General features: G+C 42.0%; 1 protein-coding gene across 2 annotated transcripts in view; it reads right to left on the bottom strand.

Moving 5' to 3' along the window:
* Window positions 1-230: 230 nt before the first annotated feature.
* PHEX (phosphate regulating endopeptidase homolog, X-linked) overlaps window positions 231-21,367 on the bottom strand; it is a 226,349-nt gene continuing 205,212 nt past the window's right edge. Inside the window, exons 16-22 of one of the 2 annotated variants that reach the window (XM_015422949.1) lie at window positions 20,189-20,243; window positions 14,676-14,743; window positions 12,437-12,567; window positions 11,957-12,022; window positions 11,740-11,844; window positions 9,336-9,412; window positions 231-884 (exon numbers count right to left, since the gene is read on the bottom strand). In XM_015422949.1, the coding sequence (XP_015278435.1) occupies window positions 782-884; window positions 9,336-9,412; window positions 11,740-11,844; window positions 11,957-12,022; window positions 12,437-12,567; window positions 14,676-14,743; window positions 20,189-20,243 (605 nt within the window). In that variant the 3' untranslated portion in view covers window positions 231-781. The remainder of the gene's footprint in view (window positions 885-9,335; window positions 9,413-11,739; window positions 11,845-11,956; window positions 12,023-12,436; window positions 12,568-14,675; window positions 14,744-20,188; window positions 20,244-21,367) is intronic. The other variant, XM_015422951.1, reaches the window with a different exon arrangement.

Consider the following 21,367-nt stretch of genomic DNA (forward strand, 5'->3'; position numbering starts at 1 on the left):
CTTGAGAGGAAAGATAGATGCAGCAGCACGTTATATATATACTAAGTTCAGAAGAGTGCAACAGCAGGTATTAGGGTTGGCAACTCCAGGTTGTGAAATTCCTGGACATTTTTGGGTGGAGCCTGGAGGGGGTGGGGTTTGGGAAGGGTGGTACCATAATGTCATAGAGTCCACCCTCCAAAGCAATAATTTTCTCCAGGGGAATTGATCTCTGTAGTCTGGAGATCTCCAGGCCCCACGTGGAGGCTGGCAACTCTAGTTCTAGATGTAGTGTGTAAACACACACACATGTGTTCTTAATGTGGGTGTGCCATCAACTCCTTTCAAATTACCACTGTAGCAACCATACTATGTTTCTCTGTTTCTTTCTTCTGAAAAGCAGTAGTGCACCATTTAAGTCTTGCAAACCTAAAATTCTATATCCTTTACCTGTGAGTAAGGCTCACAGAATATAGCAGGACTTATTTTCAAGCAAGCATACACAATAATCGGGATGTATGTCTTGGATTAGAATGTATTATTAAAATACTCCAAAAGGAACTCCATCTTTAAATATTTCTTCAATACGGCCTGTCGTTTTTCTATGCCCTATATTTTAAATGGTTTCTATATCTTAAACAAGCAAATATTACATTGGGTGGGTTGGTTAACCACCCAGATCACAAGGCACATAAAAAGTGAAACTGGTCCATAGATGGCAACAGTGCTCTGAAGCATCAGGAGCTCATCGACAGTTTGGCATGGTTGAGAGTTATTTCAGCCCATGATTCCAGAGAAGCAGCTACCAGAGCCGACAGGAGTCTGCCCCTCGATTCATTGTAGTATTTGCTGGGCAGCTGAAAGCTTTCCGGAACTCTTCAAAGTTACTCATTGCACCAATAACTCTGGGGGTGGGGGAGAAATAAGACAAAAGCAAAAGTGAATTAAGTGACACAGGTTCTTCTCAATGTCTGGATTTATGGATATTTTGTTTGTTCACAGAACTGTTGTGAAGAGGAGAGGAAAACTTGGTAATCAGGGCCGTAAAAAAACTTATTCCCTGGGGGTGCAAATTATTGAAACTGTGTCTCCATCCACCCTACTCCCTACCCCACCAGGGGCAGGTTATACAACCATTTGTCTTTGATAAAATATTTAAAGCCACAGCAACTACACTGGGATCCCTGTAACACTTTGATGACACAGAACAGATAAGAGCAGCTTGAGGGTGTCACCCCAACAGCACATGATTATATACTCTTCTAGTCTCCTTTTTTATTAATCTGCTTCCTAAAGTAAACAACACTAATCTTGTCCATCCTCCTTTGCACTGCTCTTCATACATTCTCTTAATTATGCTAGTTTCTCCTTATCTGAACTGCCTTCAGATCAGCAATTTCATTCTGGAGATGAGGTGACCAATTCAGCATGCAATATTCTTGATGAGGTTACATCATTAATTTGTATAATGGCATTATAATGGTTTCTGTATTATTTTTCATCCTGGCTTCTTCTGCACCCTGGTATATTGCTTTTTCATTGCCTGCAGCAGGACAGTAAACAGAAATGTTGACAGTGACACCTGTAATTTTATCTTGATCATGTTTCTGAGTTGCTGGTATGGTCACATTACCCATGTGATCACAATCTATATTTCATGTTCACTGTGTTTTGTTTCTAGAAAGAGCAAGCCATTTACCGCTTTTGGTCAGCTACCTCTCCATCTCTTCACCATCTTGTTTGACTTCCCCCTATAAAAATAGCTTGTGCCATAATCAAATTGTTCAGCTTTACTGCCAGACTCTTTCTTTAAAGAAAGCATATATCACCAAAATCTGTATTTTCTAATCCACAAAGGTACTCTAACCTTTTTTATCTCATGTTTCCCTCATTCTGCAGGAGACGGACATTTTGGGAATTCAACCTTTGAGCATAGATAAGCAAGGTGAAAGGGGATTCCTATCATCCTTCTATTGAAAGAAACTGTGCTGTCAAGTAATACAATCACTTTGTTGGGACACCAGAGTGACTTAAGATAAAAGTGGTGATCCAGAGCACTTCAAGTTGTTGTTATTATACTTTACATTTTATACTATTCTTCATCCAATGAGCTCACTGTAGTATACATGGCCATTCACTTTTTTTCTCACACCATCTTGTAAGTTAGGCTAGGCTGAAAGAAAGTCTCCCAGTGAGCTTCATGGATCTCTTCTTCCTAACCCAGCATTCCAACCACCACATCACCACATCACACTGATTCCAACAGCACCACTGTAATGGAAATTTTAAAAACCATCTGTGATGTGGGTGTACACAACAACAGTTGACCAATTGAGGGGGGGGGCAAGGAGGCAGCAGCCTGCCAGACACATAGAAAACAATTGGGGAAACACATTTTGTCCTTTTACCAACTTAGAGGTCATGTTTCTCAGAAATCTCTTCATAGTGGGGGCTGAGATCATGGTAGGAATGCAATCCCCTTATTTTGGGTTTCTTGGTGCAGGGGTTTGGCCTGGGCATAGAATTATTTTTGAGTGCAGGGCATACTTTTTTTAAAAAAAAAAATGCTTCTCATTTATGTTACATTTAAGAAGTGGGACATTCTAAACAACATCCGAGCAATCAGATATTAAGCACATTCATACGAACCAATTTTCCAGAAGCCACATTGTGAAAAGTTAAATAACCTGATACAGGAAACCACTTTTCTACAAATTTGGGGTAAATTTCCATAGTGGGTGGGAGTGTGGCTAAAGGGCGGCCTCCCTGATGGATTAAAGTACCCTGGCCCTGCTCCTGCACCTGACAAACACCCACCTGTCTGGTATTGGGGGGTTCTGTTTAAAGGTATCAGGGAGGCTGGGCCAGCTGCAGCGCTAAGGCAATCCTGCTAAGCTAGCCTCCTTGATGGGTTTAAGGACTCCGCACCCCTTTCAACCCTTGACAGGCTGTTGTCTGTCAGGTATAGGAGGGGTGGCATGTCTGAAGGCATTGGGGAGGCTGGACCAGCAGGATTGCTAAGGCGATGCTGCTTGGGTACCCTCCCTGTTGGCTTTCAATGCTCTGCCTCTGCTCCTGAACCTGAAAGACAACCGCCTGTCACTTGGAGGAGGGGTGGATGGGAGTGTGTCTAAAGCCTTTGGGGAGGCTGGCCCAGCAGCATTGCTAAGGTGTTTCTGCTTGGGCAGCCTCCCTAATGGATTAAAGTACCCTGGCCCTGCTCCTACACCTGACAGACATCTGCCTGTCTGGTGTTGGGTGTGTGTGTGTTTAAAGGCACCAAGGAGGCTGGGCCAGCAGCAGCGCTAGGGCAATCCTGCTGAGCAAGCCTCCCCAATGGCTGTAACCATCCCACTCCCTCTCCTACCCCAGACAGGCAACTGCCTGTCCAGTGTAGGGGGGAGGAGTATTGCAAGCCATTGTAGAGGCTGGGCCAGCAGGATTGCTAAGCCATTACAGCTGGGGTGGGCTCCCTGATGGCTTTAAGCACCCTACACCCACTGCTGCACCTGACAGACAGCCACCTGTCAGGTATAGGGGAAGAGTGTTAGAAGCCATCAGGGAGGCTGGGCCAGCAGCATTACTGCACCTCACAGGTGGTTGTTGGGCATCCCTGATTTCCTCAACTGTCATTAGCTCTGTGCAGTCTCCTGTAACTGTTTTTACCTCAGAACGGAGTTCTGCAGCTGACCAATCAGAGAGTGGGGGGTGCAAGAAGGCAGCAGCCTGGCAGCCACATAGAAATCAATGGGGGGAGCACATTTTACCCCTTTTTACCCCCTTAGGGGTCAAATTTCTAAAAATCCCTTCTTAGTGAGCATCTACATCATGGTAGGAGTGCTCTCTGAATTTCATGTTTCTAGGTCCAGGGGTTTGGTATGGGCATTGATTTTATGGTGAGGGGACTTTATTTTATATAGATAGATAGATTGTGACCATTATAGTCAGTGGGCCCCATAGGCTATAATGAAAAATTGATCCAGGGGTACCTGGGGGTCAGGGGGGGGGTTGTTTGTTGAGGTAGATGCTCCAAATTTGCAGCATAGCTGCTAGTGCCTTTCCTCAAAAAACCTCCCCACATTTCAACAAGATTGGACCAGGGGGTCCAATTCTATGGGCCCCAGAAGGAGGTGCCCCCATCCTCCATTGTTCCTATGGAAGCTTGGTTGTGAGCAGAGCAGAAATCCTCTGAGATGGCCTCTGAAATGTTGTGCGCCAGCACCCCCTAACACAGCTTAGAGGAAACTGTGATTTAGATTCACATCCTTGAAGTGGGTCTTGGGTTTGGTCTTGGGTTTTTCAAACAGTACCCTTTTCAACATTTGTTGTTGTTGTTCAGTCGCACAGTCGAGTCCGACTCTTCGCGACCCCATGGACGAGCTCTCGCCAGGCCTTCCGATCTTCCGCCGTCCTCTGAAGTTGGCTCAACTTCATGTTCGTTGCATCGATGACACTGTCTAACCATCTCATCCTTTGCCGTCCCCATCTTCTTTGACCTTCAATCTTTCCAAGCATCAGGGTCTTCTCCAGTGAGTGCTCCCTTCTCATTTGGTGGCCAAAGTATTTGAGCTTCAGTTTCATTATCTGGCCTTCCAGGGAACAGTCAGGGTTGATTTCTTTGAGGATTGACTGATTTGTTCTTCTTGCAGTCCAAGGGACTCTCAAGAGTCTCCTCCAGCACCATAGTTCAAAAGAATCTATTCTTCGGCGCTCGGCCTTCCTTATAGTCCAGCTCTCGCAGCCATACATGACTACTGGGAATACCATTGCTTTGACCATGCGGACTTTTGTTAGCAGGGTGATGTCTCTACTTTTTATCATGCTGTTTAGGTTCGCCATCGCTTTCCTCCCAAGGAGCAGGCGTCTTTTAATTTCATGGCTGCAGTCACAGTCTGCGGTGATCTGGGATCCCAGGAACGTGAAGTCTGTCACTACTTCCACGACTTCCCCTTCTATTTGCCAAGGAGTGATGGGGCCGGATGCCATGATCTTAGTTTTTTTGATGTTGAGCTTCAAGCCCACTTTTGCGCTCTCCTCTTTTACTCTGAGCAAGAGGTTCTTTAGATCCACTTCACTTTCAGCCATTAGAGTGGTATCATCTGCATATCTGAGGTTGTTGATCTTTTCCCCAGCAATCTTAATTCCCGCTTGTGATTCATCCAGGCCAGCATTTCGCATGATGTACTCTGCATATATATTAAATAAGCAAGGTGACAGTATACATCCTTGTCGTACTCCTTTTCCTATGCTGAACCAATCAGTTGTTCCGTATCCGGTTCTAACTGTCGCTTCTTGGCCCTTATACAGGTTTCTCAAGAGACATGTGAGGTGGTCTGGTACTCCCATCTCTTTAAGGACCTGCCATAGTTTGTTGTGATCCACACAGTCAAAGGCTTTAGCATAGTCAATGAAGCAGAAGTAGATATTTTTCTGGTACTCTCTTGCTTTCTCCATAATCCAGCGAATGTTGGCAATATGATCTCTCGTTCCTCTACCTCTTCGAAACCCAGCTTGTACTTCTGGTAGTTCTCTATCCACGTACTGTTGAAGCCTAGCTTGTAGGATCTTGAGCATGACCTTGCTAGCGTGTGATATGAGTGCAATTGTGCGATAGTTTGAACATTCCTTGGCATTGCCCTTCTTTGGGATTGGAATGTATACTGATCTTTTCCAATCCTGTGGCCACTGTTGCGTTTTCCAAATTTGCTGGCAAATGGAGTGCAGAACTTTAACAGCATCATCTTCTAAGACTTTGAATAGCTCAGCTGGAATACCATCACCTCCACTAGCTTTGTTGTTAGTAATGCTTTCTAAGGCCCATTTAACTTCACATTCCAGGATGTCTGGCTCAAGGTCAGTGATTATACCGTCGTGTTTGTCAAGGACATTGAGGTCTTTCTTGTATAGTTCTTCTGTGTATTCTTGCCATCTTTTCCTAATCTCTTCTGCTTCTGTTAGGTCCCTACCGTTTTTGTCCTTTATCATGGCCAGCTTTGCATGGAACGCTCCCTTGATTTCTCCAATTTTCTTGAAGAGATCTCTAGTCCTTCCCATTCTATTGTTTTCTTCTATTACTTTGCACTGTTCATTCAGGAAGGCCTCCTTATCTCTCCTTGCTGTTCTCTGGAAATCTGCGTTCAGTTGGGTAAATCTTTCCTTTTCGCCTTTGCCTTTCGCTTTCCTTCTTTCCTCTGCTATTTGTAAAGCCTCATCAGAAAGCCACTTTGCTTTCTTACATTTCTTTTTCTTTGGGATGGTGGTGATTGCTGCCTCCTGTACGATGTCACGAACCTCTGTCCATAGTTCTTCAGGCACTCTATCTATCAAATCCAGACCCTTGAATCTATTCTTCACCTCTACTGTATATTCATCAGGGATGCGATCTAGGTCAAACCTGAATGGCCTCGTGGTTTTCCCAATTTTCTTCAGTTTAAGTCTGAATTTTGCAATGAGTAGCTCATGATCTGAACCACAGTCAGCTCCAGGTCTTGTTTTTACTGACTGGATAGAGCTTCTCCATCTTTGACTGCAAATTATATAGTCAATCTGATTTCGGTGTTGCCCATCTGGTGATGTCCATGTGTAGAGTCGCCTCTTAGGTTGTTGGAAAAGGGTGTTCGCTATGACCAGTGTGTTCTCTTGACAAAACTCTGTTAACCTTTGCCCTGCTTCATTTTGCTTTCCAAGGCCAAACTTGTCTGTTATTCCAGTTACCTTTTGACTTCCTACTTTAGCATTCCAGTCCCCTATGATGATGAGGACATCATTTTTTGGTGTTAGTTCTAGGAGGTGTTGTAGGTCTTCATAGAACCGGTCCACTTCAGCCTCTTCTGCATCAGTGGTTGGGGCATAGACTTGGATTACTGTGATGTTGAATGGTTTGCCTTGGAATCGGACAGAAATCATTCTGTCATTTTTGAGATTGTATCCCAGTACTGCCTTTTGCACTCTCTTGTTGACTATAAAGGCCACACCATTTTTTCTACGAGATTCCTGGCCACAGTAGTAGATATAATGGTCTTCTGAGTTGAATTCGCCCATTCCTGTCCACTTTAGTTCACTGATTCCTAGGATATCGATGTTCAGTCTTGCCATCTCATTTTTGACCACGTCAAGCTTACCTTGATTCATAGATCTTACATTCCAGGTTCCTATGCAGTATGTAGTATTGTTCTTTGCAGCATTGGACTTTCCTTTCACCATCAGACACATCCACAACTGAGCGTCCTTTCGGCTTTGGCCCAGCCGCTTCACTCTTTCTGGGGTTACTTGTACTTGTCCTCTGCTCTTCCTCAGTAGCATATTGGACACCTTCCGACCTGAGGGGCTCATCTTCCGGCATCATATCTTTTAGCCTTTTGATACTGTCCATGGGGTTTTCTTGGCAAACATACTGGAGTGGGTTGCCATTTCCTTCTCCAGGTGGATCACGCTTGGTCTGAGTTCTCTGCTGTGGCCTGTCCGTCTTGGGTGGCCCTTCACGGCATAGCCCACAGCTTCATTGAACTGCGCAAGCCCCCTCGCCACGACAAGGCAGTGATCCATGAGGATTTCAACATACTACACAGCAACCTGCTTTGAAACTCAGAGGACTATGAAAAGCAAATTATGACATGACAGTTCAAAGAAAAAAGAATGCAAAAAATTTCAGTGGGCGTATACTCTCTAGCCCATGGGTATGCCTAAAGCAGCTGTTTGGATCCCAGCCCCTTTTGCTCAAAGAGAAGAAGAAGAAGAAGAAGAAGAAGAAGAAGAAGAAGAAGAAGAAGAAGAAGAAGAAGAAGAAGAAGAAGAAGAAGAAGAAGAAGAAGACAAAGAAGAAGAAGACAAAGAAGAAGACAAAGAAGAATAAGACGAAGAAGATGATGAAGAAGAAGAAGAAGAAGAGGAAGAAGAAGAAGAGGAGGAGAAGGAGAAGATTGGATCTATACCCCACCCTTCATTACCCGAAGGAGTCTCAGAGTGGCTTACCAAATCCTTTCCCTTCCCCTCCCTACAACAGACACTCTGTGGCTGTGAGGTAGGTGGGGCTGAGAGAGCTCTGGCAGAAATGGTGCTTTTTCAAGGACAGCTCTTGTCAGAACTACGGCTTACCCAAGGTCATCCAGGAGGTGCAAGTGAAGGAGTGGGGAATCAAACCCGGTTCTCACAGATTAGAGTCCAAACACTTAACCACTACACAAAACTGGCTCTCACCAAATTCCTATTAATAGGAATTTGCATGCAGATTGCATGGTCTGAATAATTCACTGGTAAAGAGCTATTTATGATAACAACTGTTTGGTTTAAGGTCATTTAGGTCATTTTGCTGCTGTTTTATTATATAGATATTTTATTGCTATTTTACTATTTTAATACCACTGTCTGCTGTGATTGTTGGTATTAATTCTGTGTGCAATATAATACTTTATTGTTGGTAGTGTTAATTTTGAATTCTTTATTGCAGGTATGTCCAACAGGTAGATCACAATCTACCAGTAGATCACAGAGGGGTCAGAGGTAGATCACTAGCCCCACAGTTAAAGAAAATTATAACTCAATAAAAAATAAAACATGTTCACAGTTTTTTCTGGATCTTCGTCTCTCTGTTTTGTTTTTGCTTATTTTGCTTACCAGTAAATGACAGAAGGTGCATTATAAATGGGGGGCGGGCGGTGGAACCCAACTTTAGTGGGTTAAAATCTAATTTGAAACTAATTTGAAACTTTATTTTCATGGTGGTAGATCACCGGCACTTTTGGCCAGAAAAAATAGATCACTACCTGTTCGAAGTTGGACATGCCTGCTTTATTGGAAGCTGCCTGGAAAGCCAAAATGAAGTACAGCATAAAAATATTATGTTGAAATAGGGTTGCCAGGTCCTTCCTGGGGGTGGGGGGGACTTACCAGGAGAGGGAGGGAGGTCCAGGCTACGTTGCTGGCAATGTGGCAATGTAACTTCTGGCATGTACCATCATCACATTGTGGTGTCACGGCAACACTCTGTTATTTGGGCAAAAACTTTATGGTAAAAATGGATTCTACCATAGAGTTTTTGCCCAAATATCAGAGTGTTGTCGCAACACTGATGAGGTGATAATGTCATTGCCATGTTGCCAGCGACAGTGGCCTCCACCTGCCTCCACTGCTGGTAAGTCCCCCCACCAGCCAGCTGATCTTTCCCAAGCATATGATGGAACCTGGGAAATGTGTGTGATAGAATTATTAGAATTATAGATATTCATTATCCATTATTCAAAAGGTTTTGGAATAAACAGAATAAGGTTAGAGCACATTCACTGTCCATTGTAAAAGGTTTATAGGATATTTCCAGATGTTTGCTTTTCTGCAAGTGGGAAAGATCACTCTTAACATACCTGAACTGAGGAGGGCTGTGAGCGCCAGTGTAGATTTGCTCTCTGGCAGCTTCTGGTCTAAATGAATGACATCTCACCTAAAAAAAAACACACAAATAAATGAAAAACTCCCCCAGTCTTGCATCTTAATTTTATCATGAGTACTAGATTTGGCCTACAGTATAAACTGAGAATATGCTGTTTTTTGAAGAAGAAGAAGAAGAAGAAGAAGAAGAAGAAGAAGAAGAAGAGGAGGAGGAGGAGATTGGATTTATACCCCGCCCTTCACTCAGAATCTCAGAGTGGCTTACAAACTCCTTTCCCTCCCCCTCCCCACAACAGACACCCTGTGAGGTAGGTGGGGCTGAGAGAGCTTTTTCCAGAGCTGTCCTTGAGAGAACAGCTCTGACCAGAACTATGGCTTGCCCAAGGTCATCCAGTGAGGGGAAGTGGGGAATCAAATTCGGTTCTCCCAGATTAGATTCCACGGATTTAACCACTACACTAAACTGGCTGATATATTTCCTTGTTCTTATCAGTGGGCTTTTCCACGCTGGGTTTTTGCTGCAGCTTGGCTGTATCAGTTTTCCCTCTCCCTTACACACAGAATTATTTTGTTGCAAAGGAAGTCTGAAAAAAAAACACACAAAAACTCCAAGAAAAACTGGGAGAGCAACAAAGGACGAACACTACCCAGTGTATGGAAAGGAAAAATCAATGCCGTTAAGAATCTGAGTTGCAGCAACAACCTGGTGCAGAAAATCCCACATAGGCTGCAGTCAAAAAAAACCAGTGGTGGAAATGGATCTACAAATCCAGATGTTCTTTCTGGTCTCCTTTCGCTGCAGGAGAGTTCAGATGTTGGAAAAAATGGGAGTAGAAGTGCTCCCATCCAATGCTTCCTCTAAACTGTGGAGTCTTGTGAGCAAAAATTCTACTTTGTGAGCTACTGGCATTAAAGTTGTGAGCGAGCGATTTGTCTACTGCATAAATTAGTTTGCTCTGGAGCCATCCTTCATGAGCTAAGACAAAACTTTGTGAGCCAGAGGCTAAAAAACTGTGAGCTAGCTCACACTAACTCAGCTTAGAGGGAACACTGCTCCCATCCCTTCCTCCTGGACTTTCCCCAGTGCCTGATTATTCTGGTTCTAAAGCAGAGTGGGATGAGCTGCCCATGACTGGCCCACAGAAGGCTGATGTCGTCTGATCGAGCCCTTTAAATCTGCACGGGTACCACTGGTAAGTCTTGACAAACTGCCCATGTGACTGCAGCCATAGACACTAACTGCAGCTCAGCTAAGCTAGCAACCAAACCGCGTTTTGTAAAAAAAAAAAATCAAGTACTAGGGAATTGTGCATAATTCAAGGAAAGCAGCACAGGGTTGGGGGGTGGGACACTACATAACCCCTGAGCTTGTTTTGTGAAATTTTTAACCCAATGACTGGTGCAAAGACTTTTATATAGTCTCTCTTAGCTAGTGCTGGAATTGAAGAACTTTGCAATGCAGTCTCATACTTCAGAGGGGGACTGCAGACCCAGTGAGATAAACAGGTCAGGACCCTTCCTTCCTACTGCTCTGCTGCTGTCCCTTTGATATGTAGATTGCTACTCTCAGGGAATCTTCCTAGCTAACACCTTCTCTCTCTTTCTCTCTCTTCCATCGTGCAACCATGACAGCAGGATATGTTTTCCTGCATTTCTAGCCATTCTAGTTTAGCTATTTCATTTAGAATGGTATCTCTACTCTATCCTGTCTAGAATGGAGTTCCTTATAATAAAGGACTCATATCAGTTTACAAGGTTTAAAAGGCTTGTTTCCTCAACAGCAACACAGGTCCCAGTGTGCCATCTGCATTGTGTGTTCTCACAGGTAGGCTTCCTTGTTTTGTTTTAAACATTTCGCTCTGTGAGTATGAGGATCAGTGTTTTCAGGGGCACCATAACCCAAATGGTTCTTCATTACCAACCCTGTTCTTTCAATAAATTACATAAATAGTTTTTAAAATAAAATAGGGCGAGGTATAAATTTAATAAATAAATAAATAAATTGCCCTGGGAAAGATAAAACTACAGATGGAAATTGAAAAGAAAAGGATTCTGAATTTTCAGTGGAGATGGGAAGTACATGGGAAGTATCAAAAGAAGGGCACTGAGAGACAGAACAAGAGATACCCAAAATGCTGTAGTTTTGGAAAAATTAATTCAGAAAAAAAATGATGTCTGGTGTGGTTATGCTTATACAAGAAAAACAGAGGGAGACAATGGAAACTGGCAAATGGAAGGAAAACAGGTGGAAGTTTTTTAAAAAGTAAGCTGAAAGCGAGGTCTGAGTTCTTTTTGTAATCATGCAGAATTGTCCATTCACTGCACAGTGAACAGCTAGATATGCACATGCATTATGAAAGGCCAAATTTTACTACTCACATGAGCATAACTCAGAAAGAAGAGCTGATTGTGGGTGAAGTCAATGCCTGGTAATAGGGCCTCTTCCTCTCCTTGTCTCTTTTCTTTGATCCACTTCCTGTACGCCTGATGACAAAGTACAATGAGTGCATCTGAGTAGGTGCAAATTTCATCAGTCTTTGTTAGTGCAACATTATGCTTTAATTTTTTGTGAGCTTAGAAGCAAAGAGCTACCTACCCTGAAAGCCTCTCGCAAACCTCCGTTATCTGCAATGTTTTCTGCCAGTGTCCTCTTTCCTTTTATCTGAGGGATTTTTAAAAATAGTATTAATTATAAGTTATTTTCCTACCTTTTGCTCCTTAACTGCACCATGCTAACGGTTACCAAGTCTCCTGCCAAAAGACTTCCTCACAGCAACCCCTCAGCCTCCACTGCTGCTCAGCAGGCCAGCAGGGCTGGGGGGAAGAGATTAAAAATGACATTGTAGCAATGACGTGAAATTAGTTCTAGGCTTCCTGGAAGCGATGTCATGCCACTCTAGGATTTAGTGAAAAATCTAGGTTTAAGCCTAGAAATGATGTTGTCCCATCTACGCAACCATCCCCCATCCCCCCCCCCCAGTTTCCCACCAGGTGCTACCTGCTGGCTGACAACCCTACTTCCATGATACGGGAAAAGAATAATGGAAGATGTATGCGGGATTTTTACAAAACATACAGTTAAGCCAGCTTTCTTCCAGTAATAGTTGTTGTACTGATTGATCATGCATTTTGATCTCTCTTTAAATTTTTCTTCTGATTCTGAAGACCACCAAGGATCCAAATTTCCATTCTTGTCATATTTACGTCCTAAATATTTTAAAATAAAAGATTACTTTAACACAATTTGTAATTGTTAATATAAATGTATTGATCAATTAAAATAGCCACATATCTTAAAATATTATATGAGCATTTGCTTACATTTATATTTCATTAATTATTTCATAGCTAAAGTTTCAAGCTTTTTGCTCTTGCAGGTCATGGGGAAAAAGACTAAAATCACTATGCATTACAAAGACAAAAAAAACTGATTCAAGTATTATAGTCACAGCAATATTGTGGTTCTCTGAGATACACAGGACCATGCTTCTTAATGCCTTTGCTTGTCTTGAAAGATGTAGCAACAAGAGCAGGACCTAATCCTGGTCACCTGTCTTTGTTAATAAATAGTGAGCCAATATTCAGGATCAAAAGATGCTTTTGAAGGGTAATCTCATGTAGAAGAACTTTGCATTCTTGGATTCATGTGAAATACTGAAATAGGACACATCTCACAGCTCATGATCATGTGCATATCTCCTTTATGCTCATTCTCTGTGAGTCTTCCTCTCAAGATGCTATCATCTGTTGTTTTCATCTTCCCACCTAGAGAACTTTCTATTTTTACCTTTAGGGTTGCCAGTTCTCCCACTATAGTAAGAGACCTCCTGGCCAGTGAGAGGAAATGGGGAAGGGAAATGGAGACATATTCCAGCATTGCTCCAGCACATCGATGTCACTTCTGGCAAAAGCCATGTAATCTTTTGCAAATTCTGGAGCATCCCATGATGTCACTTCTGGATTTCACCAGAAGTGACATCAGAATGCTTGCATGGCACCAATGTGCCAGTCCCCATGCCCTATAAATGTTCCTAGGGGTTGCTGGCTGTAGCCCAGCAATCCTATCTACTGTCCATTCTTAGGCTGTTGTTTCCCTTGATGTTGTTTTTCAGGCCCCTGCTTTCTCCTTTCTAAGGCCCCTGCTTCTTCTAACTGTCCCTCTTCTGAGCCTTCAATTTATCTTCACCTGCCTTAGGATAAGAGCTAAAGGCATAGTTCAGTCTTCAAACCTTATTTGTGACATTAGGGGTGCGGTCACATGCACGAGATAATGCGCAGGGGAAGCGAGGCTATTTAACCCAGAGGAAATTGACCTACAGTTACGCAATCACACAATTCTTTGACGCTACAGGCATAGACCACCACTGCATGATCAGACGCAATCATGGGTGAGTTGATTTTGTTTTTTTGCTGTTTGTTTTTGATTCGCTTAAACAGAGGATCAATGAATCGCATCTCCACACTGAGGGCTTCCTACAGCAGTATGCGATGATGCGCATACTGAGAAGGGAAAAAAACAGTGTCAGGGAGTCGGGATTACCTGATCAGACCATCCCGAAGCCATGAGAGCGCGCTGGAGCGATCACACAGGGGAAAGTCCATCTGTGGCCCGTAGCAACCCATTTGATACTGGACTTTCCCGGGTATTTTTTAACTCCACTTCTTCAGTGGAGCGAGACAGGTTGCCAACAGGTGCGGGACGCTTGCCAGATGTTCCCGTATGATCGCGTCCTCAAAATCCACCCGGCATTTGTGCCTATCGCGTGGCTAATTCTGCGTGTGATCGGGACCTAAGATAGTTTAATTAAACTCTGCCAGGGGTTTTATCACCATCAGAGTCAACACCACAAATTCAGTTGTACATTACCATATAGATGGCAACCATTAGTTTGTTTGCTTGATTTAGTGTTTGCAAACAGGCTACATCTGGACATAATTAATCAGAATTACCCTTTCCTATGATTTAATCTTTAATTCACTGAACAATCCACAATCCATAGGATGTGTGGTTCTACTACTACTGCCATAGAGATAGCATGGAAGTGTTAAACCGTAATAAAAGGATAGGATCTCAATGGACTTCTCCTAATTTTATTTTAGCAACTTTTTGTATTTAAGAGCAATTTATCTTACAATTATTATAAACAAACAAAACAGTAATCATGCCAATGTTTCAAACTATGTATTAGAAACAAAATATCTAAATCCATCTTAGTCCTTATCTAAATCCATCTCAAAGAGGATTGGGGACTAAAGTAGTATTTTCTGCTCAATAGGTTCATAAGGAAGAATAATCCACCTAAGTAGTTACTCACCATTGTTATCAAATCCGTGGGTCAACTCATGCCCAACAATTACTCCAATGGCACCATAGCTTAAAGACCTGTAACATAAAGGATCACTTTCTTTCAAAATATATACAATCTCATAGACTTCAAAGCAGACAGAAGAGACAGTGGAATAACATGGAGCTTATTTTTACATGTAACATTTAAATGCAAAGAAGTTTCGTTCAGTAAGTAGAAAAAAGGAAGGAAAAAAAATTCTGCTTAAAGAAACCATTAAAGAAAACCATTGCTGTTAGGGAAACCATGATATGAAATATCTAAATAATAGCTCATTCTACAATTTATATTGTACTAAAAAAATTGAAATAAGATAAAAGTACTGCATAAATATAGTTATACAAGAGGGCATACCAAAAGTCTGAAAGATGGATGCGCGCGAAGCCCACATGTACCTCATATAAATGTCTGAAATACTGAACATATTTTTAATTAAAATTGTTGTTGGAGACTTTATATTAGTAGACCAATAACATTTGAATGTTATATTTACAATTGTTCAAAAGGAACCCTTTGTTATTATTTATTCCCCAGATTCCCCACTCCAGAAAAGTCCAAGAAGCTAAATCTCACATGTGCCACTTGGATGCAAAAGAAATAGGTTCCTTTAGCACATGTACCTTTCAAGAGAGAAAGAAAGAAATGATAAAATAGGGTGACAGCTAATTAAATTCTCAGAAGCCGTTTGTACTTTTTCCTTTTCACATTGGCAACAGGGCAGAAAGACTATAGATTATAAATTACCTTAAATTTAGAATAAGGCAGGCTATAAATAAAATACATCAATTATTTATAGCCAAATCTACCAGAGTGGGAAATGGAAGCATTCCAAAAGATTATGTTGATAGATCAAGATGGGTTGCCATGTTCATCTGTCTGTAGCAGTAGAAAAGAGCAAGAGTTCAGTAGCACCTTAAAGACTAACAAAATCTGCGGCAGGGTCATACCCTGACATAGCCCCTGCCCTCAGGCCTCACAGTGTGGATATGACAAAGACACAAAAGAGAAGACAAATGGAGAAAAAAGGCAGAAATATAAGAACCCTTAAATTTCCTAGTAAGGTTGCCAGCCCCCAGGAGGGAGCAGGGGACACCCCAATTTCACAGGCTCCAGCCCACCACCAGCCAGCAACGGAAGCCCTGCCACCAGCAGCCACAGCTGGGCACAACATTCCTGGTGTGATGATGTCACATGTTATGGTAACCATAGAGTTTCCCCCCAAATACCAGAGCTTGGCCATGCGAAGACCCTGGCATGATGACATCACTTCCATGTGACATCATCATGCTGGGGACATTGTGTGTGGTGATGTCCCTCCACCACCACCCACTCCTGGGAAGCTCCCTCCCACCCCCCACTGGCAGAAAAAAAGGACCTGGCAACCCTATTTCCTAGTAATAAGCAAAGTTTTTATAGCGTACCTGGGATCCCTTTCAAACCAGAACTTTTATTCCCCTTTTTTATCCATTGTTACCTTGTATGTCCCTGATATGGGGTGAGAATAGTGGGACTGGTGATTTCAGACAGCATTTAAACCTGTTTTGTAAATGGCTATAAATCACTGCAGCACAGTTTGAGTGTGAGGCTCAGGGATTTTTTGTCACCCCATATTCTTAAAAGGCGTGTGTGGGTTTTCTCCCTCACTCCATTCAGCCTGCCTGTTTGAAGACAAGTTCATTTCCTTCTCAGGAGACAGACTGGAAAACACCTGCTGTGAATGGAATTTAGTTGTTGATTAGCCCATTTGTCATTGTGTAGAAATGTCCATTTCTACAGCATTTTTAAAAAAAAGTTTGGGGGGAGGCGGGAGACAGGGAAGTGGTGATTTTAAAAGCAGGACAGACCTTTCAATTGACAGTCTTCTGTGACTCAGCAATGCCAAAAAAAATCTTGGAGGGAAAAACAAATTTTCAAAAACCCAAATTAAGGTTTAATTAACTGTAGGAGGACAATGATTTAACTTTAAGGTGTGTGAAACCTTAAATAAAAACCCATTTGGTTCAGAAGTCAAAGTGGGTTAAAGCGCCTCGGAGAGCAATCCCAAGTAGGTCTACTTAGAATTCTCCTCAGGTCTATTTGATAGGAAAGCGTTATTAGTATTGCAGTGCAAATACAGTAGCCAGAAGGTGAATGCCATGAGATTTTTTTAAATATGCAATAATAGGGAACTGTGAGGGAGCAAGGGCTCGGGGAATGAAAGGTCTAGTTTTGAGTTTAAGAGAAATGTGCCATAGAACAATGAGAGCGCATGGAGGGAAGAGAAGAGACATATGTGGGGGCAAGACAGTGAAATTATTTGCAAGTCAAGAGTGTTAAATAAAACACACACAGAAAAATGTAGAAGCTGAGCAGAATATGTTGGGTACCATCTGCTAATGTTCATTCCAGATGGATTTGTATGTGTTTTATTCCATTCTTCTGGAACTTTAAACATTTAATAGTTAGCTGAGGCAACATAATCTTTAGTCAAATAATTATATACAAGTTCTGTTACAAGAAAGAGGGGTTTTCAAAGTTTCTTCCACTGGATTTAATTATCCATAACATGCTAATTACTTGTCTAAGTAATTTAGAATTTGCAGTATGATTTAACTTTCCCTTGAGTTATGGCAACATTTTCTTTTGTTGTTTCCTCCATAAAAAGTAAGTTATATGTGATAAACTTATTTAAAAAATCTCCTGATTTGTTGTTTGTTATCAGAGCAAACTTCTATTATAGACTGAAGGTTAAAATTACACATTTCGGCAGTAGAAAAATACCATTGCTTGTCAAGATTACTATTTAATATTATACTGTGTGATATACAGTATGATCTTCAGAGTGAAGCTGTTAAAGATTTTTCATTGTATCAAGCAATATGGCTTAGAATACAATGATATAGAATCATAAACAATATATATAGAACATCAGAACAATAACATAAAATCAGAGCTTGTAGCCAGGAAGCTTCTGACTAGTTAAGTGGGTTTTATGCCATGGAATATCTGTGAACATTTCATGTTGTCATAAAACAATGTTGCTAGAATATTCACTGTTCAGGTTCTGGGAGGGAAAGAAAAGCAGGAACAGAACTTCATACACTGATTTAAGTCTTTGCCTGCAACTTTCTAGGGCTTGTCATTATTTATTTATTTACTTCATTTATATGTCACCTTTCCCTTCAATGGGGACCCAAAGATATTTGCATTGTTCTTCTCTCCTATACTACTTCCTTCCAGCAACCCTGTAAAGTTGGTTAGGTTGTATGTGACTGGTCCAGGGTCATCCAGCAAGCTTATATGGCAGAGTTGTGATCTGAATGTTTGCATACCACTAGTAGTAGTAGAATCAGAGTCTTGGGCCATGTTGTGCATAGAAAGAAGAAATGCTTAAATAGCATCTGAGACACAGAACATGTACTGTAGAATGGGTTGTATCCTACAAACTAGTCTGCTAATAGTGGAACTTTAATCAAGCATAGAAGCTTTCATCTTGCAGAAGAAATGTTTGCACTGATTGATAAATAGTTTTGGGCAAGAAGCAGGAAAATGTGGTTTGGTTAGTGGTTCGTGGCATGCCTGGTTCGCAAACCATGGATTGTCACTAACTTTTAGGCATCAAACAAACTAGTTTGGTTTGTGACCTGGTAAAATGTCCCCCCCCCCCGGTGTGCTAGAGACACTAAATTCACAGGGGATCTCTGGCTAACTTGCCTCTACCAGTCCTCCAAGTTGGTGAGGATTGGATTTAAGGGATCTGAGTTACAGCCCCCCAAAGAAGGTACCTCCAGTAAAGTGCTTTCTGGGGAAATGACAGGTGCAGTTTCTGGAGGTTCTCCCCCCCCCCATCTCAGGATTTCTCCACTGCGCTTGTCAGTTTCAAGAGGATTCCCCCCCCCTTTGCTGACATCCCTCCTGTTTCCATTTTCTTGCACAGAGCTTGCAAAATCCCTCCCCCGCTTGGATTTCTTGTGACAATGTACTTTGAGGTTGATCAGTCCTTTTAAGCTTGCATTGCCATGGTGGTACTGGATTCTGCTGGGCATTCGGTGCACTGAACTGGTTGTACTGGGCTTGAAAAAATGTATGTCCCCCATCAATTTGCACGGCAGGGATTCTGTGGTTTGACATTGCATTCCTTGCACTGGTGCAGTTGCAGGAGTCTATGGAATGGCTCAGAAATAAGCCAGTGACACCAAACTCACAGGGAAACTCCCCCCTCCTTGCTTTGAAGTTTGCTTTGAAGTTTGGTAAACACTTTGATTGAGTGGAGACAGTCTGGAAATGTATTCTTTCATGAGCCTCAAGGAACCTCCACAAACAGCTTCAAAGTTTGTGGAAAGTTTGTGCCAGTTGATCTGTCATGAACTTGACTTTGTGAAGCATGAACCAGCCAACATTTGTCACAAATTTTCATTTGTAAGCCAGTTTGTGCCCATCCCTATTGATGAAGGCTCTCTGCACTGGAGAAAAGCTCCACTGTTAATGTAAAGGATATTTAGGATCCAACCTAATATCTAGAACAGAAAGTAACCCCCCACAATTGTCCTGGGTAGTTTTTTGTAACTACTCTACCTTTTTCTCTCCCACTCCACCTGTCAAGTGGATATATCATAGAGCAGGGATGATTAAAATGTACACTTGGGCACAGTTTTAAGTGGGGGGGGGGACTGCTCCCATCCCCTTCTGCATAAGTGGCAGCTGAATCCTACAGATAAGGTTTAGCCACAGTAGTAACAAGCCTCGCACTTTGAGAGCTAGAGCCTCAGAGACATGAAAAACTCATACACCTAATTCAGTGCTCACTGAAACTATCAATGGATGCACAAGATGTTGACTTGAATGGATTTTGAGGCTCAAACATGATTCTATGAAAAACTGTGTAAGGGTTTTGTTAATGTAAAACAAACTGTCTAATTAGCATGTAAATATAATTGTTCCTGCCTCAAGTCTCACTGAAGTGATATTCTGTGGTAGTGTTGGTTGGTATTTTGTGCTGAATGACAGCATGTAGGAGGTTGTTAGTCCTTTGGCTAATATAAAAGGAATGCTCCCTTGAGATTTCCATTCAGCCCAAATTGTTGTAGGTGATGAGGTTTTCTGAACAAATAATTATAGGCTGCTTTAGGCCTGCTTCCATGAAGACACTGGATTTTGCACCATAAATGGAAAACAACAGCCACACAGAGACAGTTATTATGAATTTGCAAAATAAATTGGTGGTCATGGCAGAATGCAGACATCCATCCTGTGCTCGGGGAGTAAACCAAACCATTTCAAAGCACAGCAGTCTTAAATATTAATCAATATTTAAGTACAAAAATAGCAACACAACATAACCTGTATATTTCTCCAGGGTTTCCAGTTGGCGACTCCCTCCAAGTCTTTCTACTATGTACAATAACAAGGGCCGGCCCACCATATCAAACTATTAAGTCAAGTTCATTCTCTTCCTGCTTCCTTTTCTTGCACCCATATTCAGTTATCAGATTGTTTTATTTTACCTAGGATATTCTGCTCCCCAAAAGAAAGGCTTCTGGAGTTCTCCTGCTGGAAATCCTGTAATAACAAAAATATGAAGGATATCAGTAAATTCAGTGCCCCAGAATAATGAAGCCAAGACTTTTCTAAGACATTTCTAGAAAGTAGGATCCATGTAGGCATTTTCATTTTTCCACTCAAGGTCAACAGTGCTAATCAAATGGTTAACATTATATATATGAATCAGGAACACAGCATGCCCTTGCAAATGAGCCAGACATCAAGGCCAGACAGGCAAAAATTAAACAAGGCTATTAAAAGCATTAGTAAAATGTTTCTCTAAAATAGGTAGCAATTAAAAGCAACTAGCTGGGCTAATGCTCAAGTGAATGGCTTATTCAATCACAGGTAGAACAGTTGCAGCATTGTTGTATCTGGGAGGTGGCTTGAGGAGTAATTCCTATAGGTAGATCACCCCATTACCCAAATCTGGGTCCTTTGCTATTTATGAATCAAAGGATGATTGGATGGTCTAGGAGCAAATTGCATAATGACCAATAAAATCAAAAGTGCACTCATTTATATGCATCCCCACCAGTGTTCCCTCTAAGCTGAGTTAGTGTGAGCTAGCTCACAATCTTGTAGCCTCCAGCTCACAGACTTTTGTCTTCGCTCAGGAAAGATGGCTCCAGAGCAAACAGATTTATGCAGTAGCCAAATCGCTGGCTCACAACTTTAAAGCCAGTAATTTTTGCTTACAAGACTCCACAGCTTAGAGGGAACATTGATCCCCACAGTTAAAATGATCCCAGTTATCGTATTGAGAGATTCCACTGTTGTTTAGAGCTATAGTACATCAAATATAATAGAAAAGAACAAATAGGAAATGAGCAAGGACTTGCAGGAGTCACTTCATTTTCCCCAGGACCTGCTTCCTCTCACTATTTCCTCAAACTGTCTTCCTAGCAGCTTCCATATCCTCTCTCCTTTCATTGCTTTTTTCTCCATCACCCACCAGCCTTTCTTTTATCTGCCCCAAGTCATCAGGCTTATTTATGATATATTTACTTCATTTATACTCCACCTCTCGACTCAATGGAGACCCAAAGCAGCTTACATCATTCTCCTCTCCTCCATTTTATCATCACAACCACCCTCTGAGGTAAATTAGGTGAAGAGAGAGAGAGAGAGAGTGACTGGCC

Source organism: Gekko japonicus, unplaced genomic scaffold (assembly GCF_001447785.1).
Source record: "Gekko japonicus isolate JY-2015 unplaced genomic scaffold, Gekko_japonicus_V1.1 scaffold117, whole genome shotgun sequence".
In the NCBI taxonomy this organism is placed as follows: domain Eukaryota; kingdom Metazoa; phylum Chordata; class Lepidosauria; order Squamata; family Gekkonidae; genus Gekko; species Gekko japonicus.